General features: G+C 38.9%; 1 protein-coding gene across 11 annotated transcripts in view; it reads right to left on the reverse strand.

The window, feature by feature from the left end:
* The window catches only part of NELL1 (neural EGFL like 1), a 409,663-nt gene that overhangs the window by 22,539 nt on the left and 368,483 nt on the right, over positions 1-18,641 (reverse strand). For 6 of the 11 annotated variants that reach the window (XM_007067928.3, XM_037899951.2, XM_043548855.1 and 3 more), the window contains one exon: positions 15,169-15,309. The exons of the other annotated variants lie outside the window; for them this stretch is intronic. In XM_007067928.3, coding sequence (XP_007067990.2) covers positions 15,169-15,309 — 141 coding nt within the window. The remainder of the gene's footprint in view (positions 1-15,168; positions 15,310-18,641) is intronic. 11 annotated transcript variants of the gene reach the window in all.

An 18,641-nucleotide genomic window follows, 5' to 3' on the forward strand; every position in this document is an offset into this window, starting at 1 on the left:
AAATTTCCCTCAGGGCAGATTGTTGTCACAGCCACAGTACAAAACCCTCACACCCTGGCTATTATACTTGTGCTTTTCAATTTACAAGTGGGCAGAACCTTGGCTCTGATCCCACCAACATGCTAACCAGTGGTATAGGTCAGCAGCAAATTGCTACTCCTCCATCCCCACCACCTCTTACCCCCAGAGCAAAGGTGAAACAGAGAGAGAGTCATGCCTCAGAGGGGTGTCTCTAAGGCTATGTCTACCCTGGCAATTGAACAGTGCTCTGTCAGCTGGAGCGCTCTCCTGCTCACCCCACTCGTTGTGGGAGGAAGTTTTTTGTCGGCAGGAGAGCTGACAAACAGCAGCGACACAGCATGATTTTTAGCAGCATGGCTGTAGCGACACAGCCATGTGGTTCAAAGCAGTGTAGTGTAGACATAGCCTGAGGCACAATGTCTCCTGGGGTGATGCAACTTACACGCCAACCCTTGCTTAGCAGTATTCCTAATGGCACAATTCAGCCTTCAGACTTCCCTGCCACTGATGTATTTTGCTGCCTCATCTCTGACAAAGCAACTAGTTATAATTTGAGGTTATTTTTGGAGTATCTCTATGTACCCACCCTTACCCCTCTGAGTGTTCTCCCCATCCTTCTTATAATAAAGGACACCACCTGGAAGGGCTACTAGAGATGATAGAAAAGGGGCTTTGTGAATGAAAAACAAATCTTGTGTCCCATTACTTCTCAGGTGACAGAGTACCAGGAAACAAAAAAGACAAAAGGACAAGAAAAAGAGAAAAAAAAACCAACAGTGACATAAATTGGGCCATGAATAAGCTGATACTGAATCAGTGATTTCAACTGAAGACAATAACCAATTAGCTACAATGGGTCTAAGAGCATTCTTGAAAAAACCTCTCTTCTACTTGTCTCGTCAGTGCTTGACCTTGTATTTTGTCTTGAAAACAAATGTAACATACTCTTTGCCTTTGGTGATGTCACATTTAATAAATGCAAGCATTGTCAATATTTTCTTCCTCACAATGTTAAAACCTCTCTGAATAGCATATATATAGTATGCAGCAGGATTAGAGTGCAGATTAGAAAAGTAGCTTTTACTGTTCAAAACTAAAAGGATTTCACAGATGAATATAGAGCCATATTGCCTACAGAGTTCCATGTAATTGCTTTACTTATGACACAGAAATCTAATTCTGCTTCCGTGCAATTTAACAGATTTATGGAAAGCCAGATGTTAGCAATTATGGAAACTGACATTATTCATATTCTCAGTACTACAGACCTGTTTGCACTGAACAAAGCCAACTTAATCTATTATATATATCCAAAAGGGAAGCAGTACCCTGTTTACATATTGCAACTGTTGTTCTCTGCTGAGTGCACATAAAGAGGATGCCGTACTGAGAGATGCCCAAACTAGCAAGCAGGCCATTCATGATAAAAGAACCAATCAAGCAACATATTTTCTGCGGAAATCTCTGATCACTACTCAGTCCATTTTTCTTTCTTAATGCAAATGATGGTTCCCTATTATTTTATTGCATTTATTATTTAAATGTTTTAGTCATTAATCAAATATAAAAGGCTTAGAAGTTGCATCCATTCGATAGCTGAACTTTTAATAGAACTAATTTTCTCAGAATATCCCTGTGGCAGTTTTCTCTTGTTGCTGACTGTGTTTCTGAGCATCTGAATAAACCATCCACATTGCCAATAACTTCAGAAAAAAATTTTAAGCTTAATTTGATATTCTCCTTTTTGCACCACTGGACATTAAATTGTGGGGGTTTTGTAAACAGATTAAGGCCTGATTCCAATCTCAGTTATCTCAATATAGCTATCCCATTATAAATGAGAGCAAATGGAATTATGCAGCTATAAATGAGTAACTGAATACAAAGTAAAAGAATATAGAGAATCAATTTTAAAATATGGAAGAAAATAATCTATATTTTCCACTAAATGATCTTACAAGAGTGGCTTTTCTGGGATAGCCACAGGAAAGTGGACTGAATTCTCCATTCTAACGAATTGGCTCTGCCTTGGATATTGCAGCAAGTTAAAGTCATTTTATGATGTCCAAGTGATATTTAGCTCAAATAATTTGTTGAGTGATAATGCTGTAGAAAAGTTAGCCCAATTTACAGACCTAAAGATTACAATATACAACTTCAAGTATGTGAATTTGAAATTAAGTGATAAAAAATGGTATCACAAGTCTCATACACCATCTCCATCATTATCACAAAAATCCTGGCTTGACTCAAACTGAGAATATCTGATAAATGCCAACATATCACCACCCACTTGGTGAAACCAACTGCTATTTTTTTCTGTTTTCAGCCATAAAGGTTCTGGGAAGGGGATCAGTTAGAGCTGAGAACTCTGTTAATTACGCATGAGGCATCGCTGTGCAGAAGCTGCTCTTTCCCAGCAGTAGCAGCTCTATGTGGTGGTACCAAAGTAAAAACTTGTTTGTTAATAACGATAGACAGCTATGATTGAAGAGGCAGGTACTATATACAAAGCAGCAAGCCTGCTTAGCCCCTTTCTGATTAGAACAACACTAGCAGTTACCTTCACTTCTTGGGACAAAGTCATTGAGGGTCCCTAAAGGAAGTGAGATTAATTTAACTCCCATCTTTCTCCTCTGGATGTGTCTAATTCATTTAGAAAACACGTGAGGCCCAATTTGACATGATTAAGCAGTATCTCACACAGATTTCAAAGGGAGAATGTGTGGAGTAAGTTACTGCTCAAATATGAGTGAGGGTGGCACAATCACTGCTCCCCTCAACAAATGCACATAACTTCATTGAATGCCATTTGGGGTAGCATGGGAATAGACTCTTCAGTGGCTTGCTTGCTTGCAATCTTTGTGTGAGATTGTACCACAAGGACACAGCCTATGTTAAGGGGTGGCAAGAGTACTGCAGAGAACTAATGACAGTCAGAAATGTCACCACCTTCTACTCCAAGTGCATGCCTCTTTGACCTTGCCTTTTCTAACTTAAACACATAGGAGCATTACTTTTAAAATAAACAAACTCCAACCAAAACAAAACAGTCCACTGTACACATAATTCTCCCTATGGGGAAAGGACGAGAGAGAGAATGAACCACATGTGACAGATGTTAGTCACAGGGTTTCATGAATGTTTTTGAGGATACTATAGTGAGGAGGGCATATTAAGAACACATATACAATAGATTAGGGAAGGATTCATTCCTCAAAAAATGCAATTTCTGCCAGTTTCCCTCTTCCTTTAATGCAGATGTAATTTGCCTCAAATATTACAAAAGTTCCCATGGCCATTGTATTGTGGAAGGATGTGAACACCTAGAAGATAATAAGGTGATAAGTAACAGTCAGCATGGATTTGTCAAGAACAAATCATGTCAAATCAACCTAATAGCTTTCTTTGACAAGGTAACAAGCCTTGTGGATTGGGGGAAGCAGTGGTATATCTTGACTTTAAGATAGCTTTCGATACTGTCTCCTATGACCTTCTCATAAACAAACTAGGGAAATACAACCTAGATGAAGTTACAAAAGATGGGTGCATAACTGGTTGGAAAAGCATTCCCAGAGAGTAGTTTTCAGTGGCTCACAGTCAAGACGGAAGGGTGTATGAAGTGAGGTCTCACAGGGATCAGTTCTGGGTCTGGTTCTGTTCAATATCCTCACCATTTAGATAATGGCATAGAGAATACAGTTATAAAGTTTGTGGATGTTACCAAGCTGGGAGAGGTTTCAAGTGCTTTAGAGGATAGCATTAAAATTCAAAAAGACCTGGACAAACTAGAGAAATGATCTGAAGTAAATAGGATGAAATTCAAAAAGGACAAATGCAAAGTACTCTACTTAGGAAGGAACAATCAACTGCACTCCTACAAAATAGGAAATGACTGCCTACGAAGGAGTACTACAGAAAGGGATCTGGGGGTCATAGTAGATCACAAGCTAAATGAGAGTCAACAGTGTAACACTGTTGCAAAAAAAGCAAACATCATTCTGGGCTGTATTAGCAGGAGTGTTGTAAGCAAGACACGAGAAGTAATTCTTCTGCTCTAATCCATGCTGATTGGGCCTCAGCTGGAGTGTTATTTTCAGTTCTGGGTGCCACATTTGAGGAAAGATGTGGACAAATTGGAGAAAATCCAGGAAAGAGCAACAAAAATGATTAAAGGTCTAGAAAACATGTATCTATGAGGGAAGACTGAAAAAATTGGGTTTGTTGAGTCTGGAAAAGAGAAGACCGAGAGGGATATGATAACAGTTTTCAAGTACATAAAAGGTTGTTACAAGGAGGAGGGAGAAAAATGATTCTCCTTAACCTCTGAGGATAGGACAAGAAGCATTGGGCTTAAACTGCAGCAAGGGCGGTTTAGGTTGGACATTCGGAAAATCTTCCTGTCAGGGTAGTTAAGCACGGGAATAAATCGCCTTGGGCGGTTGTAGAATCTCCATCATTGGATATTTTTAAGAGCACATTAGACAAACACTTGTCAGGGATGGTCTAGATCAGTGCTTCTCAAGCTATCTGATGTGGGGAACCAGCAATTTTTTTTCCCAATGTGCGTGCAGACTGGCAGCTGATGGCTCACGGACCGGCACTGGTCCGCGGACCACCACTTTGAGTAGCACTGGTCTAGATAATACTTAGTCCAGCCATTAGTGCAGGGGACTGGACTAGATGACCTCTCAAGGTCCCTTCCAGTCCTACGATTCTATGAATATACACACCAACACAAGTTCATTAGCTTGTTTTCATTGAAATACTAAACTGATCCCTTGCCACCAAACTTCAATTTTCAGTTTTTGTATAGCATCTTGCAATGTGTGCATGTGAGTAGCGCAATACGGTACTCTGATATCATGATAAACTGTCGCAGAAAAAAAAACCCCTGCTAGAGTGCTAATTTCAAATTCTATAGTCCATTAAGCCATTAAAATATAATCTGATGTGACAAATGTATGCTGGGCTTCCAACAAATGTATGTACAAGTTAAAGCTGATCACTGTTCTGACAAAATTATTTTTCACAAGCAATTTGTTACTTTAGCAATTTATTTGCTATTCTTTTAAATCAAAACTAATGGTAGGTGCTTGTGGTTTAAAAGGGAATCATAAAACAGATCCATTTTTACTCAAAAAAACTTTTATCACTTCTATCCAAAAAGGCCTAACAGCCTATTAAAAGAACAGTGTCAAGTATGTTAGGTTCAAAATGTAGGTTTTGCTTTAAAAATTCCTTATACAAATCCAGATATGACTAAAAGTGCTGACTTAAAAATCAATCTAAGGGCAGGGATTTTTTTAGTGCATGAGAACGAACCAGAAAAAGTAATGGTGAACAGAAAGTATGCATGACATCCATAAAGGAAATAAACAGAATAACTGTTTGAAAAGTACGGCAGATTTTTAAAATTCTTTTAGTCTTTCAATCAAAGGTCTTACTGCACCAGAAGTAAAAACATTTTAAAAATGTATGGGGTCTTATTCACAGGTGAGCCGTGGCTCCTTATCATCAGTCTGGTGGTACAGCTGTAAACCCAGGTTGACTGCCCCTCCCTCCATCTAGTCCTTCCACATAGGGGAATTCTCCAGTTTCTCAAGCCACTATATATGGGCAATCCCAAGGAAAAGGGATGTGGATGGGGCAACCCTAAGTCCTGGCAATCTCCAGTTGCTGGAACAAACCCTGGCCATTGGCAGTCAGTGCAAAATACAATAGCTTGAGGTTGCTCTACTTTACCCTGGGGGACTTGCTCAACTAGCTAGCATGATGGTGTCATGCTGGCTTATAGCCATGTTTGCTTTGCAAAACTTGGCCAGAGTACAGAATCTACTCTGTGAATTTTGTCATGGCAGTGTCCCTTTAAGGATTTTTGAAATAGATACATGTAAGATACAAAACTTGCCTAACAAAACATTTCTGTTTCAGTTCTTGTTGTGAAAAGTGCCATCAGTTCAAATGGGATTTAAATCATGAGTTCCACCCAACCCTTAAGCAGGTTTTCCTTAGCTATTCTATATTCTACTAAGAAATTCCTATAGTAAGGTGACTGATTATTAAGGAGTCAGGTAGCTGGTGCTAAATGTACTGTAATGCCAAGGCACTTCAGTTACTGAAAAAGAAAGTAGACAAATGAAGCTTGCTTCTGAGATTTTATGGAGGTTAAGTGACAATCTTGTGCTAGCATCAGGAGTACTGGGGCATAAGTTAGCCCCAGTGAATGAGTGAGAGGTTGTCTCTTGATGTTTATGAAGTGAGCTGTAGTTATTCATAGTTTACCTGCAGCAGATATGGACTCCAATATTACAAGCATGAATAAATTAAGTGGGTACAATAGATGAGAGCAATGACAATACAGTAAGTTCTAAAGGTTTTTCTTGGATATCTCTTTGGCTTATTGTTTTTGTATCTGGTTCAAACCCACCCATCTAACAGTACAGAAGTAACAGAAGAGCAATTCAGTACGTGGGAGGATTTTCAAAAGAAATCTCTTTTGCAGAGAAAGCTTTTTTTCTTCTTTTGTTTTCAAATCTACACACTGGCTAAGAGACAATGCTGCAGCATGCTATACATTAGAGCTACATTAATCAAATTTCAAACTCTGAATTTGAAGCATTCTTGCACCCAGAATATGTGAAATTCTGACAAACATAAGTTGAGATTTCTCTCAGAGTTGGAAAGCTGGTGATTCTTCCTGTTCCCTAGATGGTCTCCCTCATTTTAACACAAACCATCCTATCGCTACAAGACCTAGGTCACATACTCTTTTAAGATTAAAATGACGGAATCCTGCAGTGTTCTGGTGTGGTGAGTTGGTACATTGGGCTTTCCTAGGAGGTTGCAATTTATTCTGCTCAAACATGCAAGGGACCTGCTACAGGGATTGGGTTGCTTCCAATGCTTGCAAAACTAATTGCAAGAGTGAGGCTCTGAACCACTTCAGAAAGTGTGTTTCAGGCTTTGAGCAGCCTTGCACGGGTGAGCAGCATTTCACGTACAGAGAACTGGGTAAAGACTAATCTGTATGGACCGGACGAATACCTTTTTATCTGTCTCCACTAGACAGGTGTGTGTGACCTGACAGGCATATGTTTCATTTAGTATAAAATCACCAGGACACAGTGTTGTCCTTGCTTCACGTTTCCTTGTTTTGGTGGTGGTAACAACAGAGATTGCCATTAAGAAGTCAACATTTACATACACTTGTCAGACAGCAGCATCTGATAGGTACTTAGAATAGGGAAATAGTGAAAGATCTCAAATACTTTTGTGTGGTAACCACTAAATGGCAAAACACACACAATATATCACAGAAACATTCTTAACTCTCTGAATGGCCTTTCCATTAGTAAATAACAGAAAGTAGAAGGTTTCCTACTTGTATAACTGCTGGATTTTTGATTGGGGGAAAAAAACAGCCCATCTGCTTTGATTTCAACAATGAACTCTGAAAACAACACACAAAAGCAGCCATCATTTGCCCTGAACATTGTAAAAGGCATATAATATCATGCACATGCTGGAATTGGAATTAAAATAAACTCTGTAATTCTGAGCTCCTTGCTGGTAGCCACCATTTTGTTAAAGTGACATCATTTGTGAGAATATCAGGATGGAAACATATTCCATTTTAATACTGGCTTGGGCTGAACTCTTAAGCTACCCTATAAAATCCAAACATAGCAGAAATTATGTATTTCTTCTGTGTTTGTGGATCTGAAGACAGATAACCCATTCAAGAGATGGCTCAGCTCCATGGCCATCGGTCTACTACCATGAGGGAGAGGAGAGCAGAATAGAGAGCCCACACAGAGCAGATCCATAACTGCAAATCCCCAAAAGGAGGTTTAGGTAGCAACAAGCAATCTCCACTACCTCCCAATGTTTAGCAGTAGCACTGGCTGTGTGACTGTGCACCAGCTAGTGTCTGTTGGGGCTGAGAAATCCTTCCTTCTGCACTGTGAATTTTGAGTGAACTTTACTAAAGAAAAATTCTTGGGCTACACATGGTTTTCCAGGATTTGGCCCTCTGTGATGCAACACTGTTTATGCAACAGACTATTATTACTATTGATGTAATAGGCATCACAGAAACTTGTTGGAATGATGATAATCAATGGGACATGGAAATACTGGGGTAAAAAATATATAGGACTGATAGAGTAGGTCACACTGATGAAGGAGTGGCACTATAGGTGAAAGAAAGTATAGTGTCAAATATAGTAAAAATCTTAAATGAATCAAACAGTACTATAAGATCTTTATGGATAGAAATTCTATGCTTGAATAATAAGAGTATAGCAATAGGAATATACAACCGATCACCTGACCGTGATGGTGACTGTGAAATAGGGAGATTAGAGATACTTAAAAAACCCAGAAAACCCAATAATAATGGGGGATTTACAACTATGCCCATGTTCAATGGGTACATGTCACATCAGGATGGGATGCAGATATAAAATTTCTAGACATCAGTAATGACTGCTTCATGGAACAGCTAGTCCTGGAACTCACAATAAGAGAAGCAATATTGATTTAGTCCTAAATGGAGCAAGGATCTGCTCCAATATTCACCAAGAGATTAATAAAGCTGAACTCGTTGGGAATAGTGACCGTAATTAAATTTAACATCCTTGTAGGGGGGAAAATACAAAAGAAAGTCACCAGAGTAGTAGTTAATTTCAAAAAGGGAAACTACACAATAAATGTGGAAGCTAGTTGAAAGGAACAGTCATGAGAAGTGCCTGCATGCTGCATCAGAATGATTTTAAAACACCATAATAGAGGCTCAAACTAACCATATTCCCCAAATAAAAACAAAACAATAAGAAGAGCAAAAAAATGCCACGATGGCTAAACCACCACATAAAAGAGGCCGTTAGTGGCAAAAGGCATCCTTTAAAAATTTGAAGTCAAATCCTAGTGAGGAAAATAGAAAGGAGCATAAACTGTCAAGAAAAGAATAATTAGGCCAAAAAAGAATTTGAACAGCAACTAGCAAAAGACACAAAAACTAACAGCAGGAAATAGTTAAGTACATGAGAAGCAGGAAGTCTGCAAATCAATCAGTGGGGCCATAGATGATAAAAGTGCTATAGGAGCACTCAAGGAAGACAAGGCCACTGGGGAGAAGCTAAATCAATTCTTTGCATCAGTCTTCACTGCAGGGACTGTAAGGGAGGTTCCCACACCTGATACAATTATTTTTAGGTGGCAAATCTGAGGAACTGTCCCAGACTGACGTGTTGATAGAGGTGATTTTGGAACATACTGATAAATTAAACAGTAATAAGATAGTAGTACCAGATGATACCAACATAAGAATTCTGGAGGAACTCAGATATGAAATTGTAGCACTACTAACTGTGGTATGTAACTTATTGCTTAAATCAGCCCCTGTATCAGATGACTAAAGGATAGCTAATGTAATGCAGATTTTTTAAAAAAGATTACAAAGGTGTTCCTGGTAATTACAGGCAGGTAAGCCTAACTTCAGTACCAGACAAATTGGTTGAAACTATAGTTTCAAGAACAGAGTTATCACACACAGAGATGAACAAGATATTCTGGGAAAGAGTAAATGTAGCTTTTGTAATGGGAAACTATGCCTCACCAATCTATTAGAATTCTTTGAAGGGGTCAACAAACATGTGGACAGGGGTGATACCATGGATATAGCATACTTGGACTTTCAGAAAGCTTTTGACAATGTCCCACATCAAAGGCTCTTAAGTGAAATCAGATATGGGATAAGAGGGAAGGTTCTCTCATGGATCAGTAATTAGTTAAAACTTAGGAAACAAAGGGTAGGAATAAATGGCCAGTTTTTAAACTACAGAGCGGTAAATAGCGGGGTCCCCAAAGATCTGCATGGGGACCTGTGATGCTCAATATATGCATAAATTATCTGAAAAAGGGGGTGAACAATGAGGTGGCAAACTTTGCAGATGATACGTTACTCAAGATAGTTAAGTCCAAAGCTGACTGTGAAGAACCAAAGAGGAATCTCACAAATCTTGTTGACTGGAAAAGAAAATGACAGATGAAATTCAATTCTCATAAATGCAAAGTAGTGCACATTGGAAAACATAATCCCGACTATACATATAAAATGGTGGGGTCTAAATTAGCTGTTACCACTCAAGAAAGATCTTGGAGCCATCGTGGACAGTTTTCTGAAAACATCTGCTCAGTGTGCAGTGGCAGTCAAAAAAGCTAACAATGTTAGAAACCATTAGGAAAAGGATAGATAAGAAGACACAAAATATCATAATGCCACTATATAAATCCATGTAATGCTCACATCTTCAATACTTCACGCAGTTTTGGTTGCCCCATTTCAAAAAAGATTAGAATTGGAAAAAGTACAGAGAAGGGAAAAAAAAAAAAAGAAGAATGATTATGGGTATGGAACAGGTTTCATATGTGGAGAGATTAAAAAGATTGGGACTGCTCAATTTAGAAAAGAGATGACTAAAGGGGGATTATGATAGAAGTCTATAAAATCATGAATGGTGGGGAAAAAGTGAATAGGGAGTTTTTATTTACTCCTTCACATAACACAAGAACTAGGAGTCATCTGATGAAATTAACAGGCAGCAGGTTTAAAACAAACATAAGGAAGTACTTCTTCACACAACGCACAATCAACCTGTGGAACTTGTTGCCAACGGATATTGCGGAAGCCAAAAATATACCTGGGTTCAAAAAAGAATGAGACAAATTCATGAAGGATAGGTCCATCAATGACTATTAGTTAAGATGATCAGGGACGCAATCTCATGCAATGGTTGTCCCTCAATCTCTGACTGCCAGAAGCTGGGACTTGACATTAGGGGATGGATTACTCAATAATTTCCTCATTCTGTTCATTCCCAATGATCTGATACTTGCCACTGTTGGAAGACAGGATACTGAGCTAGACGGACCTTGAATCTTAGATTCTTATGTTCTTAGACTAATCACAAAATATAGAGACATTGGGCCAAATTCATCCCTGGAGTAACTCCATTATGATTTTGGCCCACAATTTCTCATGCACATGGAACTGTAAAACAAAGACAGTTGCTATGCAGATGAAACCTTTCTCACCTAGAATAAAAAGCTCAGTGACTCTGGCCTTGACTCTACATAATTTATCATGGAAATAATCTTTATAAAGTGGTTCAGATCAGTGTTCAGGTAACATGGCTTTAGTTTATTCTTCATCTGGAATGTGCTTGTAACATCCATGTTTCATTCACAGTATAATCATATTCTTAAAAAGAACTTAACAGTTTAATCTTTAAATGACCTATGGAATAGCAGAATTCTCTGTTTAATTTCTAACTGTTAAACCAGTATAAAAGATTATCAGATACTGGTTTGCTCTCTTTGGCACTGGTGCTCAGCAGCAGATGGCTCAGAAAAGCTATTTAATTAAAAAAATCCCATCAATTTCACATTCCATTTACTGCTTACACACAGCAAGAAAAATGTCTCACCTCGTGAACTTCCAACACACTGTGCAGGTCAAAACGAGGGCAGTTTGCTTTGAAGAAAGCACAATGCTCTTCAATCTTCAAAGTATATCATGGAATGTAACATTTTGGGCTCAGTTCTGCCCTTACTACATGAGCACAACTCCCATCAACTACAACTTGGACTACTGACTTTAGCAGGTGATGCACCCATCTATAAAAGAGGAAAATTGGGCAATTCAAAATTGTGACAACACTGGGCTAAATACTTGTCTTGGTGTAGACAGTGGAATTACATCATGGTTTGGTCCAAGGCCTTTATTACACTTGTTAGCAGTGCTTACACAGCAGGATGGTAGGCACCTCTGAAATATCTGAGACAGAGAGGCATGAAGGAACTCTATAGATGTCCTTTATGCTTAGTACTCTTTGGGACCTCTTGGGGTTATTTCATGTTGCTTTACTTTGTGATAAAATTAGACTCCTTCTCTGACACTTTTTTTTACAATACTTAAATAAATAGAGCAGAACTTTCAATATTGTGAAGGGTCGGGCCAGATGGCTACAGGAGAGTGACAGAAGGCAGATATATTAGCCCCAGGTTAAGTAGGTCCCTTTTCCCTGGGCAAGGTAACAGGGAAGGTTCCAGAACAATCAGGAACCTTCTGGAAACAATTAAGGCAGACAGGCTGATTAGAACACCTGCAGCCAATCAAGAAGCTGCTAGAATCAATTAAGGCAGGCCAATCAGGGCACCTGGGTTTAAAAAGGAGCTCATTTCAGTTTGTGGTGCGCGTGTGAGGAGTTGGGAGCAAGAGGTGCAAGAAGCTGAGAGTGAGAAGGCATACTACTGGAAGACTCAGAAGTACAAGCATTATAAGACATCAGGAGGAAGTTCCTGTGGTGAGAATAAAGAAGGTGTTGGGAGGAGGCCATGGGGAAGTAGCCCAGGGAGTTGTAGCTGTCATGCAGCTGTTACAGGAGCCACTGTAGGCAGCTACATTCCACAGGGCCCTGCGCTGGAACCCGGTGTAGAGGGTTGACCCAGATTCCCCACATCCCTCCATTCCTCCAACTCCCTACTTGATACCAGAGGAGTTGACCTGGACTGTGGGATCCACCAGAGGGGAAGGTCTCTGGCCTGTTCCCCGATCCACTAGGTAGATCAGCAGAGACTGTGGGTATTGTTCTTCTTCCTTATCCCCATGCTGGCCAGCGCTGAGGCTAACTGAGTGAACGGCAGATTTGAGCCATGAAAATGGCCAAACTGAGGGCTGCCGTGAACCTCTGAGGTGAGGAAATCCGCCAATAAGCGCAGGACCCACCAAGGCAGAGGAGGAACTTCGTTACAATATCTAAGAATATGTCTGAATATAAATGACTTTCATGTGGAATTTTATCTATTAAACCATGAAATGCTGTGTAATTCATTATTTTTGACACAACCACCCTCATGAAATCCACCACTGGGAATTTAATGTACATACATTGCCTGGTAGCAAGAGTCTGTTTAGGACAAAGCATAAAAAGCTAATACAATTTTGTTGGACAGTCTATAAAATATTGCTTTTGAATGTTAATTGTAGATTTTTCTTTGTATTTCTTAAATTATACACCCAGTCTTCCACCAAACCTCCACTAACTTTACTTAGCACAAAATCAGGCCCTAATTGGCTAACTTTTTCTCAATGGACAACTGAAATTTACAATTTCTCATCTTTTATTAGTAAGGAGAACCTTCTCCCTTGTGTATACACAACAAAGCTTCAGAATCATTTACAGTGCAAAATAAAGTTTTTCATGGTAAATATATAGCATTGTCATAGAAATATCACCTTTATGGAATTGAATAGGGATGAAATCAACAGAATTCTAAGAAATCAAACAGAATTCTAAGTTAATCTAAATCTCCCCATAAAGAGAACAAGATCCCTTCTAAAGATTTTTAAACCATATGATAAAGTTTAAAAGAGATATTATATCATTGTTATAGCATTATATAGACAGGTTTAGAAATTCTGTAAAGAAGTTGTAATTCTCTATTAAATCTATCAGACTTTTCTGTAAAGGCAGAACTTTTAAAATGAATATTACTTTAGCACCTTCAAATTTAACATTTATCTGTGGAATCTGGATTGATTCTGATTTAATGTACACAATGAGGAGAAACTGAACTGAAATCACTGGTGTTCCACAGGCGTAAAGTGCAGGACAAGGGCCTAAACCTGCTCCCATTGGAAGTCAAGGGCAAACTCCCACGGATGTCAATGGTGCTGAATTAGGCCAGAGATCAGACCAAAAACTAGCATCTTTTCCATTGAATCAGAGAGGAAACATACAGAATCTACATCATTTTGAAAGAACACAGTCCACACATACAGCCAAGCCAGAGTCCTGGGGCTACCAGGAGGAAAGGAGATGCAGAGTTTGCTCAGCATGCATATTGCCTCATGTGGAACTTCCACCAGTATGAAAGATGTAAGCAAATCTCTGGGGGAGAGACAATGAGTGTAACTGGGAACTTCGGGTGGCTACACAGGAAAGTGAGTGGATGCTGAACTGAACATCCCATCTACCTGATGGGATCCAAGAGTATAAATCAGAATGAGAGATAGTAGATTGAAAGCTGAAGGCACTGTAGGGGCATGCAGAGCGGAGATGATCTGGAACCTGGGCATACAGAAGCTGAACTTGAGAGCAGGGCCTCAGGTGTTTATTGGGTGTGAGATTTGTTGTGGGGAAATCACTACAAGGAACTATAGAAACTTACATTGTAGATTTCCCTAAGAACACGGTATTCAGAAGAATGCAGCATAGTAGCTGGGGTATGTATTGCTGTCCTTGCCTCCCTGTACCATAGCCAAGGTCTCGTCAACACACACTCATATGGAGAGGCAGTGAAAAATCATATCTAGGGCTGTGGAAGGGAAGTAACATGGTGACAGAAGAGGTATATCCTTCTCAATATCCTCTCTGTGGTGTTCCTACTGCTTGGCACCTTTACATGCAGTGTCTTGTGCCTCAGAAGTAAAGTGACCAAACCAAGGTTACACATAGCATATAAAAGTGGCAGATCCAGGACTTTATCCCTGGCATCTTTACTCCTGGTCCCCACTTTCAGGACTAGATCGCAGAGCCTAACAATAGAGTGGGATTCCTATACACTTTCTAAAATGCCTTCAATCCATCCTTATGACCTTGTCCTCCAAATACAGTATGTACAGCATAGAAAGGATTTGAGGCTATTTGAATAGCCCTAAAAAGAAAACAAGATAAAAACAAATGATAATACACAATGAATAACACTGACTTATGATTAAATGTGTTCCCAAATCTTTGTGCTGAAATCTGAAAGTGATGGTTCATATTCTGTAGCCTGTCACACTTGCAAAACAACCTACAAGGGGCCTTGTTTTTTTACTTATGGCGATAAATGGCTAAGGAAAGTAAGTCATGTGTTTGTCCATATTCCATATAACCCTTCAGAAATGTGATGGTTCAGATCTCTTTTATCAATGTCTACACTGTATTACTAAGGACACTGATGAGCTTAACAAATGGTTAGTTACATCCTAATTTTTGCCTTAAATAGAGTAACCATTCAGGACATGCTGTCTCAAATAGTCAGTGTATGACACCATGCAGAAGGAAAAAAAGTTCTATGCTGATCATTGCTTACCAATACAGGATTCCCCGGAAAGTGAGTAGGTTCCATTGTCATGGAAACCGCTTCTGCACTCACAGTGGTACCACCCTGGGAGGTTAACACAGCGTGAATGGTTGTGACACTCAATGATCCCCTCTGCACACTCATCAATATCTGCCTCAGAGAAAAACACAAGCCAGCCAGGAAATTAATTTCCTTTGACACCAACATTTTAGGGTTTTTTAAAGTCTTCCTTTAAAATATGGATTGTATTTTGTTATGGTTTCAAACACACAGTTGGTTCAACAGCAGCAAAAACAACAATAATAAGTAGGACATCTGAAACATAAAAAGTAAAATTTTACTATAATATGTAAATAGCTGTTTTTATTCAGAGGTAAGGAACTATTTTTTCCATGTACATAAAACATTCTGAGAAAGATTCTCAACTGAGAATTTGGCCCGTATCTTTTTTCTGAGAATCCAAGTATCATTGTAGAATGAAAGATTAATTATCTAAAACAAAATATGAGATCATTCTTGCTGCTGGTGGTGTTTTAAAGTGCTGTACAAGTGGTGTACAATTATGATCCTAAGAGCCCTACTCAACCACCATTACATGGATTATTATTTAACTACAAAAGTAGTCCTACTGGGTATGATCTCAATTCCACTAGGTCTGCTTTGCACTAGACCTCCAGAGCAGTGCAAACTTAAAATCATTGGATCAATCCCTCTGAGGATTCTCTTGGCATAGGGGAAAGTCTCTGTTGGTGTAGGGCTGCTGTAGCAACTCCCATGATGCCTCTCCTAACTCCAAATATAGGTAGTATGGACGGGCAAAAAGAATCATGGCTGGGAAGCCTCTGTGACTGGCTGATCCATGGCACTACTTTAACTTTCCCTGAGAACCAGACTGGGCCACTAGCCCACCCAAGGACTGAGGAAGGCCCTCTGGGCCCTAGAGTTTGGCTGGACCAGACAGTCTGATGCAGTGTGAGCAAAGATGATAGAAATGGTCCCAAATCAATAATAATAATAATAATATGCCTAATCTCCAAACTGGGAATCCCAGTACAGTCTGCAAAAGACAAATTTTCAGGAACTGGATTTCTGTTCTAGAATTAATACTTGGCCACTATACAGGACTTTATATGTTCAACACACTTTACAAAAATTAACTAACACCTTGCTGTAATTACAATTTTCACACTGTTTCTGTGATGAAAGTTAATACATTTTAATAGAATGTGACAAAGAAAAGGCAATCATATGTTTCAACTGCAATTATAAGATCCTCTGGAAAAGAGTGAACAAATGGCAATATACCTGTAATTTTGTAGCAGTGGAAATATACAGAAAGTTTGATTCCCTGTAGAGTTCCAGTAAACATGTGTTGCTTTTACTAAGGATTTTTCTAAACCTTCTTTAACATCATAATCTGTAATAACCTTGGCTGATTAGTGCTGGCACCTGGCTGTTCTCCTTTGAGCATTTATGCAGTATATTTTGGAGGGTTGTAATTAAAATTAGCAAATTAATTTTATGTTAACCTTCCAGTAATTAAGAAGCTGTTATATTTTCATGATGTTCATAAAAAATGGTTTATTCTTCTGTTTAGCCGGAACCATTTTAAAAAAATCTTGGACAGTTTTCAGCACCACTGCAGGGGATCTTACCAATTATAAATGAATGTCTTTTCCTCAACAAGGATGAGCTGCTTTCATCCACTGAGAATTATACCTAGCTAGTCAACAACATATAAAACAAGAATAAAAGCTTGTATCACAAACACAATGGAAATCTGCAGACTTTGGACTCAATTCTGCATTGAGCATGGGTGCAGGGCTCTCGCCCCTGGATCTTGATGCAAGACCGGGATCTTATTGAGCAATCTGAGTCTGATTCTTATCTTCATTTACAAATATTATACACCAGTGTGGCTCCACTGACTTCAGTGAAATGTATTCTGATATAGACCAGTATAGATCAGAACCAAGTATTTTCCAAATTCAACTATATTTATTGTTTTGTATAAACAGTGCACCACAAAAGGACAGACCCATCTTTCTTTTGTTTAATAATAGTATTTATTCTTGCTTAAATCGAACTGAGGAATCTAAACAAAGCCCCCTTTTCACTTTTGTGTTCATACTCTGCTTAAAAGTGAAGCAATGTAATTTTCTACAGCTCTGGCATACAACTACCATTTATTTCTAGCATTCTTCAACCTCTGTCTAATAATAAAGTCAGCTTGTTTACTCTTTAAACTCTGTTGCTGCTGCCACCCCTCTGTACTTTATATTTTGTGGAAGCTAATTGTAGCCTAAAAACAATGTACAAATCTAACTGTCCATCAATGATGAGCGCTGCTTGAAAATTCAGACGCTTTCAATTCATTATAGCAAATGGAATTTATAACCATGATCTTTTCACATGTCATGGCTGATGGAACAAGTTTAATCCTATTTGGTGAGTGCATGACTTTGCTACTGCAGGTTATTTGCAAATGAATCCTTCTTCTTGCTTCTTTTTCTTCCCTTGTATTGAATCCAAGAGCGCTCTGATCTGAAAATTGCTTCCTTGGGCCAGTCCTTTACTTGACCTCCCTCCCTTCAATTCTACTGTTTTTAATTTATGAAATCAATAGAGTTTTCCTAAAGTTTATCTCCAAAGCACAGTCCCTTTGAAAGAATGTCTGATTTAGGTTTATGGTGCAGGATGCTAACTAGTAGATTACTTTTTAAAGAGCTCTCCTGCTTAGAGACCAAAGCTGAGCATTTGCTCCTACTTGAAGAATGGAGAAGAGAGTCCGAACGTGAGGCTATGTAGATTATGTTGGGAATGTAAAATAATATAACTGATAATTTCTTGACTAGATTACTTCCTTAACCTAACACCATCATCTTTGTCTGTAGCTTCCTACAGGAATAGAGAAAAGGGTTAGACTATGAAATTTTGATAAACATCTGGAGTGCTGTATGCAAGGCAAAGGGGGGAAAAAAGCAGCCTATTTGTCTAATGCATTACAGTTGGTTAGCCTCCACACTTGCACAAACGTCCACAAAGGCTAAAGAAAAAAAGAAAAGGCCCTTCAGCTGATTCTATTATCCTTTACACTATTTTAGCAAGTCATACATGGACAATATTTATGAATTTGTTCTGTAAATACTGAGTGATTGAAGAACAAAGAGGCCTTTGTAAATTGGGATGTTTTAAAGTATGTAAATCATATAATGGAGGGAACAACCCCACACTGTCAGAGGCATTGGCTAGATGACCTAGTTGGATCTTTTCCATCTCATCATGCTATGGTTCTTGGAAGCACTTTTATGTGGAGTATTTGTATATAAGAAGATTTTGCAATATCTAATGGCTGGCTAAAAAGACTGGAAGTCAAGAGATCTGGGTTCTATTCTAGGTTTGCCACTGGCCCCATCAAGTAAGCCACTTCACCCTTCTCTGTTTCTGTTTTCCCATCTTTATACACTCACTCCCCTACATTA

This window comes from Chelonia mydas, chromosome 6 (genome assembly GCF_015237465.2).
Source record: "Chelonia mydas isolate rCheMyd1 chromosome 6, rCheMyd1.pri.v2, whole genome shotgun sequence".
NCBI lineage: Eukaryota > Metazoa > Chordata > Testudines > Cheloniidae > Chelonia > Chelonia mydas.